Source organism: Panthera onca, chromosome D1 (genome assembly GCF_046562875.1).
Source record: "Panthera onca isolate mPanOnc1 chromosome D1, mPanOnc1 haplotype 2, whole genome shotgun sequence".
Classification (NCBI taxonomy): Eukaryota; Metazoa; Chordata; class Mammalia; order Carnivora; family Felidae; genus Panthera; species Panthera onca.
In genome coordinates this window covers 60,423,212-60,445,473 of record NC_138348.1, presented here as the reverse complement: position 1 = coordinate 60,445,473, position 22,262 = coordinate 60,423,212, and the positions used below count along the sequence as shown (strand labels likewise).

The 22,262-nt window shown below is 38.6% G+C and overlaps 1 protein-coding gene across 4 annotated transcripts in view; it reads left to right on the top strand.

The window, feature by feature from the left end:
* GDPD4 (glycerophosphodiester phosphodiesterase domain containing 4) overlaps positions 1-22,262 on the top strand; it is a 175,595-nt gene that overhangs the window by 7,454 nt on the left and 145,879 nt on the right. For all 4 annotated transcript variants that reach the window (XM_078433077.1, XM_078433076.1, XM_060605547.2 and 1 more), the window contains exons 2-3: positions 10,379-10,581; positions 15,406-15,509. In XM_078433077.1, the coding sequence (XP_078289203.1) occupies positions 10,393-10,581; positions 15,406-15,509 (293 nt within the window). In that variant the 5' untranslated portion in view covers positions 10,379-10,392. The remainder of the gene's footprint in view (positions 1-10,378; positions 10,582-15,405; positions 15,510-22,262) is intronic.

Below are 22,262 nucleotides of genomic sequence, written 5' to 3'. Positions count from 1 at the left end.
TGGGATCAGATTCTTTATTTGTCTTTCTGTTGCTTCATTATTGGTATATAAAAATGCAACTGACTTCTGTACGTTGAGTTTATACCCTGTAACTTGGCTGAATTCATGTATTAGTTATAGCAGACTTTTGGTGGAGTCTGTCGGGTTTTCCATGTAGAGTATCATGTCATCTGTGAAGAGTGAAAGTTTGACTTCATCTTTGCCAATTTTGATGCTTTTGATTTCCTTTTGTTGTCTGATTGCTGATGCCAGGACTTCCAACACTATGTTAAACAACAGTGGTGAGAGTGGACATCCCTGTCATGTTCCTGATCTCAGGGGGAAAGCTCTCAGTTTTTCTTCATTGATTATGGTATTAGCTGTGGGATTTTCATAAATGGTTTTTATGATGTTTAAGTATGTTTCTTCTATCCTGACTTTCTCGAGGGTTTATATTAAGAAAGGATGCTGTATTTTGTCAAATGCCTTTTCTGCATCTATTGAAAGGATCATATGGTTCTTATCCTTTCTTCTATTAATGAGGTATCATGTTGATTGATTTGCGAATATTGAACCAGCCCTGTAGCCCAGGAAAGAATCCCACAAGATCATGGTGAATAATTCTTTTTATATTCTGTTGAATTCCATTTGCTAGTATCTTGTTGAGAATTTTTGCATCCACATTCATCAGGGATGTTAGTCTCTTTTTTTACTGGGTCTCTGTCTGGTTTAGGAATCAAAGTAATGCTGGCTTCATAGAATGAGTCTGGAAGTTTTCCTTCCCTTTCTATTTTTTGGACCAGCTTGAGAAGGATAGGTGTTATCTCTGCTTTAAATGTCTGGTAGAATTCCCCTCAGAAACTATTTGTCCCAGGACTCTTACTTGTTGGAAGATTTTTGATAAATAATTCAATTTCTTCACTAGTTATGGGTCTGTTCAGATTTTCTATTTCTTTCCGTTTGAGTTTTGGAAGTGTGTGGGAGTTGAGGAATTTGTCCATTTCTTCCAGGTTGTCTAGTTTGTTGGTCTATAATTTTTCATAGTATTCCCTGATAATTGCTTGTATTTCTGAGGGATTGGTTGTAATAATTCCATTTTCATTCATAATTTTATTTAGTTGGGTCATCTCCCTTTTCTTTTTGAGAAGCCTGGCTAGAGGTTTATCAATTTTGTTTATTTTTTCAAAAAAACAACTCTTGGTTTCATTGATCTACTCTACAATTTTTTTTAGTTTCTATATTGTTTATTTCTGCTCTGATCTTTATTATTTCTCTTCTTACGCTGGGTTTGGGGTGCTTTGCTGTTCTGCTTCTATTTCCTTTAAGTGTGCTGTTAGATTTTGTGTTTGGGATTTTTCATGTTTCTTGAGATAGGTCTGGATTGCAATGTATTTTCCTCTCAGGACTGCCTTTGCTGCATCCCAAAGCGTTTGGATTGTTGTATTTTCATTTTCATTTGTTTCCATATATTTTTTAACTTCTTCTCTAATTGCCTGGTTGACCCATTCGTTCTTTAGTAGGGTGTTCTTTAACCTCCATGCTTTTGTAGGTTTTCCAGACTTTTTCCTGTGGTTGATTTCAAGTTTCATAGCATTGTGGTCTGAAAGTGTACATGGTATGATCTCAGTTCTTTTATACTTATGAAGGGCTGTTTTGTGAGCCAGTATGTGATCTTGGAGAATGTTCCATGTGCACTCGAGAAGAAAGTATATTCTGTTGCTTTGGGATGCAGAGTTCTAAATATATCTGTCAAGTCCATCTGATCCAATGTATCATTCAGGGCCCTTGTTTCTTTATTGACCATGTGTCTAGATGATCTATCCATTGTTGTAAGTGGGGTACTAAAGTCCCCTGCAATTACCACATTCTTATCAATAAGGTTGCTTATGTTTGTGATTAATTGTTTTATATATTTGGGGGCTCCCGTATTCAGCACATAAACATTTATAATTGTTAGCTCTTCCTGATGGATAGACCCTGTAATTATTATATAATGTCCTTCTTTATCTCTTCTTACAGCCTTTAATTTAAAGTCTAGTTTGTCTGATATAAGTATGGCTACTCCAGCTTTCTTTTGAGTTCCAGTAGCATGATAGATAGTTCTCCATCCCTTCACTTTCAATCTGAAGGTGTCTCAGGTCTAAAATGAGTCTCTTGTAGACAGCAAATAGATGGGTCTTGGTTTTTTTTATCCATTCTGATACCCTGTGTCTTTTGATTGGAGCATTTAGTTCATTTACATTCAGTGTTGTTATTGAAGGATACGGGTTTAGAGTCATTGTGACGTCTGTAGGTTTCATGCTTGTAGTAATGTCTCTGGTACTTTGTGGTCCTTGCAGCATTTCACTCACAGAATCACCCTTAGGATCTCTTGTAGGGCTGGTTTAGTGGTGATGAATTCCTTCAGTTTTTGTTTGTTTGGGAAGACCTTTATCTCTCCTATTCTGAATGACAGACTTGCTGGATAAAGGAGTCTTGGCTGCATATTTTTTCTGTTCATCACATTGAAGATTTCCTGCCATTCCTTTCTGGCCTGCCAAGTTTCAGTAGATAGATCTGCCACTAGTCTTATGGGTCTCCCTTTATAAGTTAGGGCCTATTTATCCCTAGCTGCTGTCAAATTTTCTCTTTATCCTTGTATTTTGTCAGCTTCACTATGATATGTCATGCAGAAGATTGATTCAAGTTATGTCTGAAGGGAGTTCTCTGTGCCTCTTGGATTTCAATGCCTTTTTCCTTCCCCAGATCAGGGAAGTTCTTGGCTATGATTTGTTCAAGTACACCTTCAGTCCCTTTCTCTCTCTCTTCTTCTTCTGGAATTCCTATGATATGGATATTGTTCCATTTGATTGCATCACTTAGTTCTCTAATTCTCCCCTCATACTTCTGGATTTTTTTATCTCTCTTTTTCTCAGCTTCTTCTTTTTCCATAATTTTATCTTCTAACTCACCTATTCTCTCCTCTGCCTCTTCAATCCAAGCTGTGGTTGCCTCCATTTTATTTTGCACCTCATTTATAGCATTTTTTATCTCCTCACGACTATTTCTTAGTCCCTTGATCTCTGTAGCATAGATTCTCTGCTGTTCTCTATACTTTTTTCAAGCCCAGTGATTAATTTTATGACTCTTATTCTAAATTCTTGTTCCGTTATATTGCTTAAATAGTTTTTGATCAATTCGTTAGCTGTCGCTACTTCCTGGAGTTTCTTTTGAGGAGAATTCTTCCGTTTCGTCATTTTGGATAGTCCCTGGAGTGGCGCGGAACTACAGGGCACTTCCCCTGTGCTGTCTGGAATAACTTGTGTTGGTGGGCAGGGACGCAGTCAGACCTGATGTCTGCTCCCAGCCCACCACTGGGGCCACAGTCAGATTGGTGTGTACCTATCGTCCCCTCTCCCAGGGGCAGGACTCACTGTGGAGTGGTGTGGCCCCTGTCTGGGCTACTTGCACACTGCCAGGCTTGTGGTGCTGCTTTGATGGGATCTGGCGTATTAGCCGGGGTGGATCTGCAAGGTGCACAGGGTCAGGAGGGGCAAGCTCAGCTCACTTTGCTGTAGTGGTCCCCTGTGGGAGGGGTCCTGCAGCACTGGGAGGGAGGCAGACCCATGGAGCGTTGGGTGTTTGTGCAGTGCAAGCAAGTTTGGTGACGGGAACTGGTTCCCTTTGGGATTTCGGCTTTTGTGGGGTGGGAGAGGGAGATGGTGCTTGCCAGTGCCTTTGTTCCCTGCCCAGCTGAGCTCTGTCTTCTGGGGCTCAACACCTCTCCCTCCCGGTGTCCCTTCGCCCTCCTGCTCTCTGAGCAGAGCTGTTGACTTTTAACATTCCAGATGTTAAGTCCCGCTGTCTGTCAGAACTCATGGAGTCCGGCCCCTCCACTTTTGCAAGCCAGACTCGGGGGCTCTGCCTTGGTAGGCAGGCTGCGCCTCTACTGCCCGGCTCCCTCCCGCCAGTCCGTGTAGCGCGCACCACCTCTCTGCGCTTCCTACCTTCTTCCGTGGGCCTCTTGTCTACACTTGGCTCCGGAGAGTCCATTCTGCTAGTCTTCTGGCGGTTTTCTGGGTTATTTAGGCTGATGTGGGTGGAATCTAAGTGATCAGCGGGACGAGGTGAGCCCAGTGTCCTCCTATGCCACCATCTTCACTCCTGAAAAACAGTATTTTTAATTTCGACCTGACTAGATTTTAGTTCTTTTATCTCTGCAGAAATGGATTCTCTGGTGTTTTCTATGTTTTTTTCCAACCCAGCTTGTATTCTTATAACCATGGTTTTATTTTTTTATTTTTTATTTTTTTTTTGTTTTCAACGTTTTTTATTTATTTTTGGGACAGAGAGAGACAGAGCATGAACGGGGGAGGGGCAGAGAGAGAGGGAGACACAGAATCGGAAACAGGCTCCAGGCTCCGAGCCATCAGCCCAGAGCCTGACGCGGGGCTCGAACTCACGGACCGCGAGACCGTGACCTGGCTGAAGTCGGACGCTTAACCGACTGCGCCACCCAGGCGCCCCATAACCATGGTTTTAAATTCTAGTTCAGACATCTTACTTTTATAGTTGATTAAATCCCTGTCCATCAGTTCTATTGCCTTTTCTTTCTTTTGGGGTAAGTTTCTCTATGTTGTCATTTTTGCCCAGAGAAGAGAAGAGCAAAGAAGGAATAGAAAAATCAACCAACAAGCAAAATAACAAACAAAAAACAAAGAAACAATAACAATAAAAACACAGAAAGACTAGATCCAGGGTGTGTTTTGGTCTGCTTGTTAAAAGACTCCAGATCCAAAATTCAAATCAAATAAAACAAAACCAATAAAATAAAAAATAAAGGAATATGTATATAAATTAAAAGTAATAGTAAAAAGTAAAAGGAATTAAAAAATAAGAAAATAAAATAAAAAATAAATAAAGAATAAAAGTAAAAGGAAGTTAGATCCTGTTTCCCCTGGAGCTGAAGCTTTGTAGCACTATGACCTGCAGACTTGGTGCAAGGGAGTTGTTTGTGCTGGTTTTCTGGGGAGAGGCCTGTGGTGCTAATGCTCAGTTTGACTTGTTTCAGTAGAAATTTGCCTCTGGTGTGCAGGGATTGGGATTTGGTTTAAGCGGCTCCGTCCTCCTCTAGGGTGCACTGTTTTGCTCCCTGGAGGCTTTCACCTTTAAAGGGTGGAATGAATATGGTGGAGCCCGGCTCTATAGTCCTGGACCTGAAAGTTCATGCCCCCCCCCCCTCCCAACTCCAGGGAAACCTCACAGAAGAGCAATTAATCACCCCTCTTCTATCCCCAGTTTCTTTCAGACTGCATTCACCCAGCTTTTGTCCAGGCTTTTTAATCTCAGGTGCATGACTGAGTTTCAAAAGTCCAAATTTTCCTCTGTTCCTCTGGGGGAGGGTCTTACCACACTTTTGCTTGCTGTGGGGAAAAAAGCAGTGGAACTACTGCTCAGCTGTTCAGGGTTTATTTCAAAACGAACAGAAAACTGGCACCTCTGCTTGTAGCCCTCAGCCAGAGTGAGTCCCCTCTCTTACGCCTGGAAACAGCACAGCATGTCGGTATGACCTGTCTTTCTTGTAACCCATGGGATCCTCAGACCACGCTGTCACTCCTGGGATTCTAACCCACTTCACTACTTGAGCACTTCTAAGCCAGGCACTTCCCCCATGGTAGAGGGCTGCTAAAAGTTCAGATTTTGGGCTCCATTGCTTATACTACTTTGTGGTAGCCTCCTTAAGCTGGGATTCCTCTCTGCAGCTGGACCTAGAGCAATGTCTCCCCTGGTAAACTCTCTGCATCTCCTACCTTCCAAATAGTGGTCCCTTTTCTACATGTAGTCTTACAGTTTTTGTTCATTCAGACCTCTGATTGATTTCTTTGATGTTCAGAATGATTTGATAACTATCTAGCTGTGTTCAAGGGATGAGACAAGCTTAGGCTCTCCCTGCTCCTCCGCCATCTTAACTCCAAACTCATGTAGTTTCATCACAGTTTCATCATCAACCAGTTCAGACTTTTTTCTTATTTACATTGTGATTGTTTTCTTTTGACCCATGGGTTTTTATAAAAATAGTGTTTAATTCCCAAATGTGGATTTTTGTACTTTTCTTTTGCTTATTGATTTCTGGCTGAATTGCACTATAGTCAGAAAATATACTCTTAAGATTTCAGTTCTTAGAAGCTTATTAAAAACAGTTGTGTGGTTCAATATATGAATTTCAATAAATGTTTCATTTCACATTGAAAATAATGTACATTCTGCAGTCATTGAGTATAGTGTTCTATAAACATTAAGATTAGTTTGTTAATCAGGTTGTTAAAATCTTCATATCCTTATAAACTTCTTTGTCTGCTTATTATATTTTTTATTGAGAGAAGTATGCTAAATTTCCCACCATGATTGTGGATTTCTCCATTTCTCTTTTAGAGACCATGTGATTGGGTGCCTATAAATAGAAAATTATTTTTCAAGTCATTTTTCATCATTATGAAATGTCCTTCTTTGTCTCTGGTAATGCTTTTGCCTCAAGGTCTTTTGATCTGCTGGTAACTAGTGAGGTAGATTGTATTATTTGGCTCCACTTGTTACCCTTCCTTTAGTTACACCTTTTGTGTCCATACTCTTTGCCTTGTAACTTTATAGTGCCCTCATCCTATGAGTTGACCTACTCTGTTTCTGACTTTGACTTGAGGACATCCTTTGAAGCAGAGGCTTGAAATGGGCTTGCATGTTAAGACTTACTTTCTTGGACAACTTCCACCACCATGAGAATATACTCAGGCCAACCTGGTTGAGTGACACATGGAGGGGAGCCAAGTTACCCCAGGCATACTTGGTGAGGCCATTCTAGATCAGCAGAACACATAGCTGATCAGCTTAGATGTGTGAGCAGTAAATGCTTATTGTTACATGTGATTGGGGTTTTGTCTTTGGTTGGTACATGGCAATATCCTGGTAAGGGGACATTGATATATATACAAAGTGTATATTTTTCCATTCTTTTATCTTCTGTATCAATAAAGTAAACTCTTGTAAGGAGCATATGATTGGGCTCTGTTATTTTAATCCAGTTAGACAATCTTTTTTTAATTCTTATTTATTTATTTTGAGAGAGAAGGAGAGAGTGTACATACGTGAATTGGGTAGGGGCAGAGAGAGGAGAGAGAGAATCCCAAGCAGGTTCCATGCTCAGCACAGAGCCTGATGCAGGGCTTGATCCCATGACCATAAGATCACGACCTAAGCTGAAATCAAGTTGGACGCCCAACCAACTGAGCCACCCAGGTGCCCCTGGTTAGACAATTTTTAATGTCTTTTTTTAATTGGAGCATTTAGTCTGTTTACCTGTATAGGAATTACTGGTATATTTAAGTTTAAATTTGGCATTTACTACTTGCTTTCTATTTGTTCTCCTGTTCTCTGTTCCTTTTTCACCTTTTTCTTTCTTTTTGATTGATCCAAATTTATGATTTCATTTTATCTTCTTTGTTAACTTATTATATACATACATCTTTTCCCAGAGGTTACGTTGTGATGTATGGAATAGTATGAGAATTGAATAACACTACACTTTAATTTCCCTTCTCCTGGCCTTTGAACCATTGTTGTCGTACATTTTATTTCTATAATTGTTACAGTGCAGCTGTAATTGTAACAGCTGCAGTGTTAATCATTATTGTTTTTGCCTCAATTATCTTCTGAAGTAATTATGTAATTAAGAAAAATATTATTTTATATCACCCATATATTTAGTATTTCCGGTGTACCTCATTTCTTTATGTAAATGTGCATTTTCACCTGGTACCTTTTTCCTTTATGCTGTATGGCTTTAACATTTCTTGTAGTATAAGTCAGCTGGTGATTCATTCTTCTAGTTCCAGTTTTGAATATCTGAAAAGGTATTTATTTCCCTTTCGTTTTTTTAAGACTGTTTATGTCAAGTGCCGAATTCTAGCTTAACATGTTTTGTTTGGTTAGGTGTTGCTCCACTGTCTTCTGGCCTATATTGTTTGCAACAAGAAATTATTTTTGTTGAAAAAATGTCAAAAAGTCATTCTTATCTTTGTTCGTCTACATGTAATATGTTTTTTTCCTCTGGCTAATTGAGAGATTTTTCTCTTTAGTTGTGTTTTTAAACATCTTAATTATGATGTGTCTTGTGGTTTGCTGTATGTGCCTTCTCCTTGAGGTTTGTTGTGCTTCTTGGGTCTATAGGTTTATAGTTTTTATCAAATTTGGAAATTTCTGCCATTAATTCTTCAGCTATTGTGTTTATCCCTTGCTTTCTCTTTTCCTTTTTTTCAGGGACTCCAGGCACATTTATATCAGACTGCTTATAGTTGTTCTGCAGCTCACAGTTGATCTCTTCATTTAAAAGAAATTCTCAAGTTCTCTAATCTTTTCTTTTGGAGTGTCTAATCTGCTGTTAATCCTTGCAGTATATTTTCATCCTAGATATTAGATCTTTCATCCCTAGAAGTTCACGTTACGTCTTTTAAAAATATCTTACATGCTTATTTTCCTCTACTGTCTTGAACGTATTAAATACAGTTGTAAAAATGTTTGTTGTCCTTCCCTACTAATTCTGCCATCTGAGACCTTTCTGAGTTGTTGCTTGGCTCTTTTTTTCCCTCCATATGGGTACATTCTCTTACTTTTTTATATTCCTGGTAAATTTTGATTGAATTCTGGGCATTAAGAATTTTGTTGGCTACTTCTTGTATTTGGTTTTTAAAATTCTGATCTTTGTTTCAGACCATAGCAAAGTTACTTGGAAACATTTTGATTCTTTTGAAGCTCACCTCTAAGCTTTGTTTAGTCAGGCCATAGTAGCCTTTAATAAAATAAGGCCTAATTGTTTCCCGCTATTGAGGCAGTACCCTTCCAAGTATGCTTCATAGTGCCTTGTATATTAGAAGGTTTTTCTCCTCTGGTGGAAACGTCAACTATTCCCAGCCTTTTGTGAGTTATAAAGATTGTGTAACCACCTCCTTTTGTGAGGTTCTGTCCCTCGCTTCAGGTAATTTCTTCACAAGCAGGTACTGATTAGTATTCAGTTGGAGAATCAGGGAAAAACATGGAGGGGGATCTTTTACCTCGCCAGACTTCCATTTCTGTCCACTCAGTTCAGGGATACTGCCAGGATCCACATACATTCTCACGTCCGGCGCTTCATCCTGGAAACTAGGCAGATTGTAAATGGGGCATTTACAATACTCACTTCCTTTGTTTCTTCTCTCTCAAGGATTGCTGTCCTTCACTGCCTGTTGTCAACTGTGAGAAGACTGTTCTTTCATATTTACCCCAGTTTTTTTGGTACTTAAGGTGGAAGGGTTACTCAGTCCATTCAGACTATGCACTCTGAACTATAACGCTCTTAACTACAACATTGCTTTTCACAGAAAAACACAGTGGAGCACTACAGAAAGTTTTCAGGGACAGAGACAATAGTCTCTAGGATCAGGAGACAGTAGTCTCCTGGGATTGGGCCCTTTAAGACTTGGTTTTTTATTTTTAAATACTTTTATTTTCCCCCTAATTCCACACATTCTCTTAAAGTCTATAACCCTATCACAGTAGGGTGAGAAAATTCAGTAGAGACAACAAGATATCCCTCAATATCTTTCTTCCTTCCTCTCTTTTCTTTTCTTTTCTTTTCTTTTCTTTTCTTTTCTTTCGAAACCCCCTGAAATGTTCAACTTCTGTAAGTGTCCTTAAAATAAAGGGGAGCATCCTTCTTCGTTCTTCTTCCTTTCTCCTAGTTGATAGATGTAGCTTGAGCAACGATTTTGGACCCTGAGAAGGAAGCCCTGTGCTGTAGTGGAATAGCAGGTTGGAAGATGTAAGGGTTCCTAATAACATTGTGAAGCCATATACCACATAACAGTTGAAGCATTTTTGTTGGCCAAAGAAAAAATAAACTTGTCTTATTTCAGCTATTCCTATTTTGATATTCCATCATTTAAATTGAGGCTATCCCTGACTAATTCCATAGGGGAGAGGAGGGGCAGGCAGCTGTATATCTGAGTCACTTAGTGGTCGATTAAATTTTTCACATACCTCACCCATGCCTCTTAAGTTCTCAAGTTATTTCAAAAGCATATTATAGTTGAAAAAACATATTTGTGTATGTTACCTAATTTGATGCTTTTAGCATTTATTAGTTGTCTAGGACAGAGATTATGGTCCCATTTTAGAGATGAGAAAACTAAACTTCGAATGGTACATGACTGCAGTAAATACTCAACAAATTAGTGGGAAAGGTAGAGTGAAGCTCTACTCATCTGTACCAACTCCAGTACATTATCCTAGATTATAAACTTTAAAAATTTATCTATTTTTGATGGAATTTTCTATAGAACAGTGAGGTAGGAAACATTTGAAGATCCTAATTGTGTTTTATTTGTCATTGCAGAAGAATGGTGAACCATGCTTAAAAAGGCCAACCGGATTGAGCCTGGGAGCCAGCAGGAAAGAAGTCTGAAAAAGCATAATCCATGGATCATATGCACCTGCAACCGACAATGCTATATCACCTTAATTACTGGTTGCTACACCTGCGAGTGGCAAATCAAGCAGGAGAAAAAATCTAGACCTGGACCCTGTTGCTGCTCTTGGGTACAGAGAGATGGGAAGGAGCTGGACCATACTTTCTCAGATGTAGGGAACATGGGCTGGTCCCTGCCTCCATGAGTGCTCATTAGATTCTCCAGGACTGGGCATGGTAGGGCTCTAGTTCTTTGACAAAAAGCCTGCCACAATTCTGGAGCCAAAGTTAACCTTACAGAAACGTATGCTTGTTTTCTTCCCCTTTCACTTTTGTTCTTTACTTCTCCTTTTTCTTACAACCTCTTTTATATCATTGATTTGTTTTTGCTTTTATTCACTTAGTGAGCTTTAAGAAAAAATGAAGTTTAGATACAATTAGATGTTTTTGACTAGGAATTACAGGAATGCCTAAATCTTTAATTCTTTCTTCATTGTGAGTTCCAAAGGAGCTATGCTTAATGAGGGGGGCGGGAAACAGCAAGTGGGAAACAAGGTAGTCCTTTATTATTGGTCAGGCTAATGCCTGATTTTCCCTAATGAAAAACTTCAGTAAGGCTGAATGGTGGCATGTGGCCTAGCCTCATTGAGGGCCTCTTTATTTGTTTATTTTATTTGAGAGAGAGAGAGAGCGTGCATGTGAATAGGGGAGAGGGGCAGAGGAGGAGGAGGAGGAGGAGAAGGAGGGGAGAGAGAGAGAGAGAGAGAGAGAGAATGAGAGAGAGAGAATGAGAGAAAGAGAGAGAGAGAATGAGAGAGAGAGAGAGAGAGAGAGAGAGAGAGAGAATGAGAGAATGAGAGAATGAGAGAGAATATCTTAAGCAGGCTCCACACTCAGCATGGAGCCCGATGCAGGGCTTGATCCCATGACCCTGGATCATGACCTGAGCCCAAATCAAGAGCTGGATGCTTAACTGAATGAGCCACCCAGGTGCTCTGAGGACCTCTTTATTTAAACTCTAAGCTTTCTGCTAGCACTCTTTGGTGGGCTATTTGATATAAGAGACAAAATGATGAGCACACTGAAGTGATAAGAGGAGGGCCATATCATGTACCTTCATGTACTTGTAGACATGGCCCACCTAGGGTCTGAGATTGTGAACAGTTAGATTACTAATTTCTTATGCCTAATATATAGGGAGCACATATTAGGAAAAGGGTAGAAATGGGAGGCTTGCCTAGATTAGAAGTATTCTTCTGTCTCCTCTATCTTTCCTTCCCAGATATTATACTAGCTTATAGCTTCTAAGCACTAATTTATATACTAGTGACTGGGAATAACAGAAATACCTTAGATACGGTTCCTGCTGTCAAGTAATTCATGGTCTACTGGCAGAAAAGACAAGCATACATGCAGTCTCAAAATACTGAGAGTATCAGGGTGCCTGGGTGGCTCAGTCGGTTATGGCACAGTTAAGTGTCCCGACTTTGGCTCAGGTTATGATCTCACATCTTGTGGGTTCAAGCCCCATGTTGGGCTCTGTGCTGACAGCTCAGAACCTGAAGCCTGCTTCGGATTGTGTGTCTCCCTCTCTCTCTGCCCCTCCCCCGCTCGTTCTCATTCTCTCTCTCTGTCTCAAAAATAAACATTAAAAAAATTAAAAAATACTGAGAGTATCATGTATGTGTGTATGCATACATGCTTCCATGTGTCAAGGGAGGGGCTGAAAACTTTATATAGAAGGTGAAACTTTATTTAGAAGGAGATTAAGAATTGGGTAAGTAAGGATTAGGGAATGGCAGAAGAAATGGTATTGGAGGAGTCAAGGGGCATTGGTATACAGTTTATTTTAGGCGGAACAGAGGATACAAATGGAGAAATAATGGGAAACAAAGCTGGAGAGGGAGATGGGACAGATGTTGTGTGGTTTGAAGAATTTGACCTCTGCCATGTAGGGGATAAAGAATCCCTAATGATTTTAAGCTAATGTTGCCTGATCTATGTTTTGGAACAATTATTTGATCATGTGGAGAATGCATCGGAAAGTACAAAATAGGGAGGGAGACGTCTTTGCCTTCAAAGAGAAAGCAATAGCAGTATTTAAGGTAAGAGATGTTGGTGGTCTGGATTAGAGTAGTGATGATAAAATGGAGAAGAGAAAATTGATTCAACAGATATGTATTACCTAGGGATGAGGTAGTAAGTTATATGAGAGTTACTATGTAGTAAAAGAAAGAGAAAGGGAAGCTTCATGGGAAGAGTGACATTTGAGGCAGTGTGGTATAATAGAAAAATCTCTGGACTAGAGCCTGGGAGAAGGTTTGGGTACTATTTCCAACTCTGCCCTTGGGCTGGTTATGGGAGATCTCTGAGCCTCCTTACTGCTAGGGAATTGAACTAGATAATTCCTAGCGTCCCTATATAATTCTCAAGGCTCCATTCTGCTCAGAGGAAGGAGTATAGCATATAGCATAAGAACTAAAATCTTGGGGCTCCTGGGTAGCTCAGCCAGTTAAGCATCTGACTTTGGCTCCAGTCATGATCTCACGGTTCATGGATTCAAGCCCAGCATCATGCTCTGTGCTGACAGCTCAGAGCCTGGAGCCTGCTTTGGATTCTGTGTCTCTCTCTCTTTCTGCCCCTCCCCTGCTCGCACTCTATCTCTCTGTCCTTCAAAAATAAATAAACATTTTTAAAAAATTAAAAGAACAATGAAAAAAAAAACCCTAAAATCTTTTGTTTTGGGAAAAGACTACCTGTCTTCACCACTGACTATCTCCAAATTAGAGCTTTACCACTGTGTTACCTTGGACAAGTTACTTGACATCTGGTGCTTTAGATTCCTCATTAGAATATTGGAGATGGTAATAACGGTACCCACCAATGGGACTTGTTGTGGGGATGGAAGAGGTAATAGGTGGGAAACACTTAGAATTGTGCTTGGCACAAAATTAGCACTCAATAAATGTTAGCTATTTTATTACTCTCCTTGGAGCCATGGACTTGTGGAACTGATCTTTCACATACAGAAATATTGGTACAAGGGATTGTGGGTAAAGGGAATGAGGGGGTCAGACGTCAAGGGATAGAGAAGCACAGTGGTGTGTTTAGGGAAAAACAAATTTCCAGTGTTGATTAGGGACATGTAAAACAATGGTAAGCAGGGTTGGAAAGGAATATTTTGATCAGATTGTGAAACATCTTTGTGTCAAGCTGAAGTGTTTGAACTTTCTCTTGTAAACTATGGGGAGCCTTTGAAAATGATTGAGCAAGAGTGGCAACAGTGAGAATCTATTATAAGGAAATGGATTTATCCAATAAAAACAAGTTTGTGGAACACTTACTATGTGCCACAGTGAATAGGACAACTAAGGCCTCAGCCCTCCTGCAGCTTACAATCTAGGGGGATGAGTTAGTTAATAGACAATAAATGAAGAAAGATGATTTCAGGTGGTGATAAGAGCTTTGAAGATAATAAATAGGAAAATGTGTTAGAACCTGGGATGGGAGAATGGTTAGAGAAGACCTCTTTGAAAATGTGTCATGTGAGCTATCTCCTGAATAGAGAGGTAGAGTTAGCCACGAATACATCTGGGGGCAAAAGTTTTCCAGGGAAAAGGACCAGAAAGTATGAAGCTCTTGAGGTGGAAACAAATTTGGTCATGTTCTAGAGACAAAAAGAAAGCCACTGTAGCTGGAGTTCAGAAATAGAGTGTGTAGAATGGGATGAGGTCAGGGTGGACAAGGGATGAGGTCAGGGGTGGACAGGATCCTCCATGGAGGATCTCATGGGCCACGTCCGGCAGTTTGAATGTGCTGGCGCATTTTGAGCAGGGGAATGACATTATCTGATACATGTTTTTAAAGGTCCATACAAGGTTTAGTAGAGAATGAATATAAGACCTGAGGCAAAGAGCCTGTACTCTTCATCCTCCTAAACTCAGAAAGTGTACGTTGATAGCTGTAATATCTCTCATCTTTTTAGAATATTGTTTCTACATTTTCAATTTAATTTCTTTATTTTTACTTTTCACAATAATACCATAATATAGACAGGGCAGAGATTAATTTGTCCAGATTAAAGATTACAGATTAAAGGCAAAATTTCTTACTCATATGATACATAAATGTTAAGATTATAACTCAGGTAGCAACCCAAACCTAATATTCCTAGGAGGGGCTTGGCAACCTCTGGTATGGCAGGTTTGTGATGTGACTTTCACTGTAGGGGTTGCCTTCAAGGCTGTTTGAACACCTCCTCTGTAAGGATATCCTCCATCCTGGCTTTAGGCTCAGAGATCTAGGCAGTGACCCTGCCACTTTTTGGGTGTGTGACCTTAAGTCAATTACTTTACCTCTCTGAGTTTTAGCTCTTCTGCAAAGTGAGGTTAACAATACCCAACTTATATGGCTGTTATTGAAATTTTAAGCAAATGAAAGTAGTTTGTGAAATTTCTAGCATTGTACTGGCACAAAGAAGCGACTCAAAAAAAGCCTTGTTTCCTAACCTGTCTTCTATCCCCCTAGTTTGGGTAGATAAGTGACTAAATGAACCAATGAATGATGAGTGAATGAATTACTCAATGAATGAGTTACCAAACAAACACTTGGTAGATGAAGAGGTGGATAAATGCAAGATGGTTAAGAAACAGTGACATTTAAGGAACTATGCTAGATATTGGCAGGGTAGAGGTGTGTAACAGAAGTTCCTTTCCCTCAAAGAAGAAACTGTCTCACCAAATACAAACATATAAGCATGTAATTGCAGTTAACTAATAAATGTTAGAAATAGGCTTATATAAAATTCCACAGGGGTGAAGAGAATACAGTGGTCACTCCAGCCTCCAGAGGGTAATGAGCTGCACCTATACAGACCTTTGACAAGTATATACAGATATTGGTGAGGTGACATGGATAAATGGATCTAATTTATACTTCTTTCTTTATCTTCCCAGAAAGAGAAAATATTTTTCCCATTTCTGATTATTTCATTTCTCTTGTCTGTGGTTTTGCTGTTCGTGTGGATAGAAACGTCAAATGAATACTTTGGCTTTGACTGGTGAGTTTCATGTTTTGTATTTTCATTTGGGTAGAGGCTATTTGGTTTGCCGGCCACCAGGATTGAATCTCAGGCTGAAAAGATCTGGTGGCATAAGACAGAGGGTGGACAAAATTGGGCTTTGCACAGCAGGTGGATAAGATGCCTAATGTTGGGATGGAGGAAGAATGCTCAGCACTCTCACTTACTATGTTTACCTTCCACCTGGGCTCACTCTCATATTTAGACCAAATCTGGCTCAGTGGGAAGCTTTCTCTGTTTTTCCAGTATCCCCAGTATTTATTCAGATGATTCCCTGACACCTTGTTCCTCAGTCTTTTGTCTGGGTTGTTGATGCCTACACTAGTTGGTCTTCATGATCTCTGTTCACCAACCTTCATGTCTCTGCCTTACCTCTGGCCTCTGCCTCTTCCTTCTGCCCTTAGGGAGCTTCCTAGAACTCTGAACACAGTAGCAGGTCCTTCTTGGTACCCTTTCATGGCCAAACTCTTCATCCTGGACTCCTCCCAGCTCTTCCAGTTTCTCTGGCTTGATGGTTGCAAATCTTACCCATTATTTGGTATTTTGGGAAGAAAGGGGTATATGTTTGGATATGAGGCTTTTTTTAAAAATGGAATACTGATTAGTTTTACCTTTGTAGAAGTAAAATATGGTTTGTTTCAAACGCAGAAAATTAGAAAATATAAAAATTGGTTTAGTCTTATTCTTGAGTGACAGTCACTTCTTGGTATATTTTCCAACCTTTTTTTCTACGCTTATTTTTATATTATTGCGCTCATACCATACATATATATAATTTTGTTTTACCTTTTCACTTACAATTATATTTTGACTAATTATTAAAAACTGAAAATTAAAAAATTTTTTTTAATGTTAATTTATTTTTGAGACAGAGAGAGAGAGACAGAGTATGAGCGGGGGAGGGGCAGAGAGAGAGGGAGACACAGAATCTGAAACAGGCTCCAGGCTCTGAGCTGTCAGCACAGAGCCCGACACGGGGCTTGAATTCACTGACCGTGAGATCATGACCTGAGCCGAAGTCGGAAGCTCAACCGACTGAGCCACCCACGTGCCCCAAAAACAGAATATCATTTAAGATGATTTTAAAATATTTCATGACATGAAGATGCTATAATATACTTAACCACTTTTTATTGTTGTACATTAGGAGTGTTTCCAATTTTCTTGTTTTTTATAAAATAAGAGTGCAGAAAAGCTTTGTATTCTGACTTAGATCTTAGAATAGAGTCCCACAAGCAGCATTACTAAGTCAAGAAGAATAGACACTTGTAAAATTCATTATGCCTATTGCTGAAGTACTTTCTCAAAAGGTGGTAGTGATTGTTATTCACAACAGAAGTATATGAGAGTTTCTATTTTAACCTACCATTGACAGCACTAGCTATTCTTATTTTGAATAATTTTTATTAATTTTCTATATAGAATTTTTGTTTTAATTTAATCATTGATTAAGTGTTAAAACTAGTTTAATTTATATTCTTTTTAGTTTTCTTCCCTTGCCTATTATCTTGTGGAATCTTTAGTGAGTTTTCTTATCAGTTTACATGCTGTCTTTATTTATGGATCGGTTCTAAGTTATTAAAAAGTACTTGGAATACAAAAATGTTTCATTTCTTGTATTTAGAAAATTTTCCCCAGTTAAAAAAAATTTTTAATGAGATATAATTGACATAAAACATTTTATTAGTTTCAGATGTAAAATATTATGATTTGATATTTGTATATATGCAAAATGACCACCATATTAAATTTAGTTAACATACATCGCTTAACCCATCGTTAAAAATTCTAGTTTAAATTTAAACTAGCTTAAATTAAAAAAATTTTTTGTAATGGAAACATTTAAGATATAGTCTCTTAATAACTTTCAAATATATAATATAGTATCATTAATTACAGTCACTATGCTGTACATTACATCAAGACTTTATATATATAACTGGAAGTTTGCACCTTTTTGTCCACCTTCACCCTCACCCCCTGTCTCTGGAAATCACCAATCTGTTTTCTGTATCTCTACATTTAGTTTAGGATTTTTGTTGTTGTTGTTGTTAAGATTTCATATAAATGAAAACATATGGTATTTGTCTTTCTCTGTCTGACTTATTCACTTAGCATAATGCCCTCAAGGACCATCCAGGTTGTCACAATGACAAGATTTCCTCTTTTTTTATGGCTAAATAATATCTATCTGTCTGTCTGACTGTCCACACACACACACACACACACACACACACACACACACACCACATATTCTTTCTCCATTCATCCACCAGTAGACACTTAGATTGTTTCCATGTCTTGGCTATTGTAAATAACGCTGCAATGAATATGGGGGTTATATATCTTTTCAAGTTAGTGTTTTCATTTCTTTTGGATAAATACCCAGGAGTGGAATCACTGGATCATATGGTAGCTCTATTCTTAATTTTAAAAAAAATTTTAATGTTTTCTTAAATTTATTTTTGAGAGAGAGAGAGAGAGAGAGAGAGAGACAGAGTGCAAGTGGGGGAAGGGAAGAGAGAGAGGGAGACAGAATCTGAAGCAGGGTCCAGGCTCTCAGCTGTTAGCACAGAGCCCAGTGTGGGGCTTGAACTTGAGAACTGTGAGATCATGACCGGAGCCAAAGTCAGACACTTAACTGACTGAGCCACCCAGGTGGCTCTCTATTCTTAATTTTTTGAGAAACCTTCATACGTTTTCCACAGTTAACTGTACCAATTTATATCCCCACCAACAGTACACAAGGTTCTCCTTTCTCTACATCCTTACCAACACTTTTTTTTGAGGTATAATTGATGCTCAACATTATATTAGTTTTAGATGTACAGTTATTTCATATTTGTATATCTTGCAAAATGATCACCACGTAAGTCTAGTTAACATCTGTCATAGTTGCAAATATTTTTTTCTTATGATGAGAACGTTTAAGATTTACTCTCTTAGCAATTGTCAAATGTACAATACAGTATTATTAACTATAGTTACCATGCTGTATATCCCCATGACTCATTTATTTTATAACTGGAATTTGTACCTCTTGACTCCCTTCACCCATTTTGCCTACCTACCATGCTCTGCCTCTGGCAGCCACCAATCTGTTCTCTGTATCTATGAGGCTGGTTTTTGTTTTTTGTTTTGTTTTGTTTTGTTTTTAGATTACACATATAAATGAGACCATATAGTATTCATCTTTCTGTGACTTACTTCACTTAGCATAAATACCCTCAAGGTCTATCCATGTTGTTGCAAGTAGCAAGATTTTATTCTTTTTTAATGGGTGAATAATACTCCATTGTATATACATATACCACATTTTTCTTTATTAATACGTTGATGGACACTTAGGTTGTTTTCATATTTGGCTATTATGAATAATGCTGCATTGCGCGTGGGGGTGCATATATCTTCTTGACTTAGTGTTTTTATTTTCTTTGGATAAATACCCCAAAGTGGAATTGGTAGGTCATATGGTTAGTTTCATTTAAAATTTTTTGAGGAACCTCCATACTGTTTTCTATAGTGGCTGCACCAGTTTACATTCATACCAACAGTGCACAAAGGTTCCCCTTTCTCCACATCCTCACTAACATTTGTTATTTCTTGGCTTCTTGGTAATAGCCATTCTAACAGTTGTCAAGTGATAGCTCATTGTGGTTTTGATTGCATTTCCCTGATGATTAGTGGTGTAGTTTTGGCCTGAATGTCTTCTTTGGAAAAATGTCTGTTCAGATCCTCTGCCCATTTTTAAACTGGGTTGTTTATTTGCTATTGAGTTGTAGGAGTTCTTTAAATATTTTGGGTATTAACTGCTTAATCAGATGTATGATTTGCAAATATTTTCTTTCTTTTGGTAGGTTGCCTTTTGATTTTGTTGATGGTTTCCTTTGCTGTGCAGAAGCTTTTTAGTTTGATGTAGTCCCACTTGTTTATTTTTAAAATCTTTTAGGCCCGTTTTTACTTTGACTTATTTTTAAAGTTCTTGTGCTTTTAGTTTATCTTTCTGTCTTCTGCCTTCCTCTTTTTTAAAAAAATATAATTTAACACCCAGTGCTCATCCCAACAAGTGTCCTCCTCAGTGCCCATCACCCACTTTTCCCTCTCCCCCACCCTCCATCAACCCTCAGTTTGTTTTCATTATCCAACAGTCTCTTATGGTTTGCCTCCCTCCCTCTCTGTAACTTTTTTTTCCCCTTTCCCCTCCCCCATGGTCTTCTGTTAAGTTTCTCAAGATCCACATATGAGTGAAAACATATGATGTCTGTCTTTCTCTGACTGACTTATTTCACTTAGCATAATACTCTCCAGTTCCATCCATGTTGCTGCAAATGACCAGATTTCATTCTTTCTCATTGCCAAGTAGTATTCCATTGTATGTATAAACCACATCTTCTTTATCCATTCATCAGCTGATGGACATTTAGGCTGTTTCCATAATTTGGCTGTTGTTGAAAGTGCTGCCATAAACATTGGGGTACATGTGCCTATGTATCAGCACTCATGCCTTCCTCTTCCCTACCTGCTCTCTCTCTCATGAGTACCAGTGTGATATCATATTTTAGTTTGATTTTTTGGACTTTATTTGGAAAATTGTTAGAAAATGATTATAGATTCACAGGAAGTTGAAAAGAAAATACAAGGAGGTCCCATGCAACATTTACCTAGCTTCACCCAGTATTAACATCTTGTAAAACTATTATATAATATTAAAACCAGAAAATTGACAATCAGATGGAGCTTATTCAGATTTCGTTTGGATTGACTTTTAAAATAACCAATTACATTTGATAAGCATCAGTTATGATCACAATAAAGGTTGAAATTTACCTCATGCATGTATTTTAGCATGGGTCTGTGTATGAATTTGTGTGTATTCATTCTTTGTGCATGTGCACATATGTGCTTCTATGTGTGCGCGCGCGCGCGCGTGTGTGTGTGTGTGTGTGTGTGTGCGTGAGAGAGAGAGAGAGAGAGAGCGAGCAAGCAAACTCTGGCTGTACCCATTTCATGAGACTGTTTTGAGGGGCAAATGGGAGAATCTCATGTAAATACTGTTCATAAACTGTAAAATAATAAAGAAAAAGTATTGTTAGTAGACTTCTTTCTCTTAGGGAAAAAGTTTCATTAGTAGTGTACACAGAGAGTAGGTGGAGCCTACTTACCCATAAAAGGAGGGGTATGTGTGGAGGGTTAGTATCTAGTAGTCTCAGCAGAATCCCATTTAAAGATGTAGACTCACAGAGTCAGAAGGGACCTTGGGGCCAACTGTTCCAGTTCTCTACATGGCAAACATATTTTTAAATAATCTTTCCAGGTGGTCTTCTAATTTCTGATTAAAACTTCAAGTGGTGGGCACATACAGTTTTATGTTTCAGTCTTTCCCTATTTATAGAGCTCTAAGTTTTTAAGAGCTCTTTATTATAATAAGCTGAAACCTGCCTTCCCTGTGACTTTTACTCACTGGTCTTGGTTCTGCCATCTAGCACCTCATACAGTGAAGGACAACTGAAGACAGCCATCATTCCCCTAAATATTCTCTTCTCTCTCCTAAACAACTCAAGCATTTCTTTAGCATATTCATCGTATATGACATGTTCATCTCTGGATGAGCTTATTCTTCACAAGAATGGAACCAGGATTGGAGCACAGTGGGATGTAAACTGGACCAATCCTCTTCCATGCCTATATACAATTTTGCATTAATAGCCCCTACATTCATATTAACATATTTCCCTCCATCTTGTCCCGTATTCCTCTTTTGTTCTATCCACTGGGTTTTTTTTTTTTTTGGTTTGTTTTATCGATGTATAGTTGACACACATTAGTTTCAAGTGTACAATATAGTGACTTGACAATTCTGTATGATGTGCTCACTGCAAGTATAGCTACCATCTGTCACCATACGATGCTATTACAATACCATTGACTGTATTCCCTTTGCTATAACTTCTATGCACCTTAAAAGGTACCTGCTGATCTCTATGTCCTCTTTGGAAAAATGTCTGTTTAGATCCTCTGCCCATTTATAATTGGATTATTTATTTGCTTTTGAATTGTATGAGTTCTTTGTGTGTACTGGATATTAACTCCTTAATCAGGTATATGTTTTGCAAATATTTTCTCCATTTCAATAGGTTGCCTTTTTATTTTGGTGAAAGTGAAATCTGGAGAATGGCTTCCTTTGCTGGGCAGAAGCTTTTTCGTTTGATGTAGTCCCACTTGCTTGTTTTGTTGCCTTTGTTTTTGGTGTCAAATCCAAAAAATCATCACCGAGATGGATGTCAAGGAGCTTACTGCTTATGTTTTATTCTAGGAGTTTTATGATTTCAAGTTTTATATTAAAATCTTTAATAATCCATTTGAGTTGATCTTTGTGTATGGTATAGCAGAGTGGTCCAGTTTTATTCTTTGCCATGTGGCTGTCCAGTTTTCCCAACACTGCTCATTGAAGAGACTGCTCTTTTCCCATTGTACATTCTTGGTTTTTGGCTTCTTTGCCATAAATTAATTGACCTTATTACATGGTTTTATTTCTGGGCTCTTTATTCTGTTCCACTGATCTATGTGTCTATTTTTCAATGCCAAAACCATACTGTTTTGATTACTGTGGCTGTGTAATACAGTTTGAAATCAAGGAGTGTCATGCCTCCAGCTTTGTTCTTTCTCCAGATTGCTCTGGCTATTGAAGGTCTTTTGTGGTTCCTTAAAAATTTTAGGATTGTTTTCTATGAA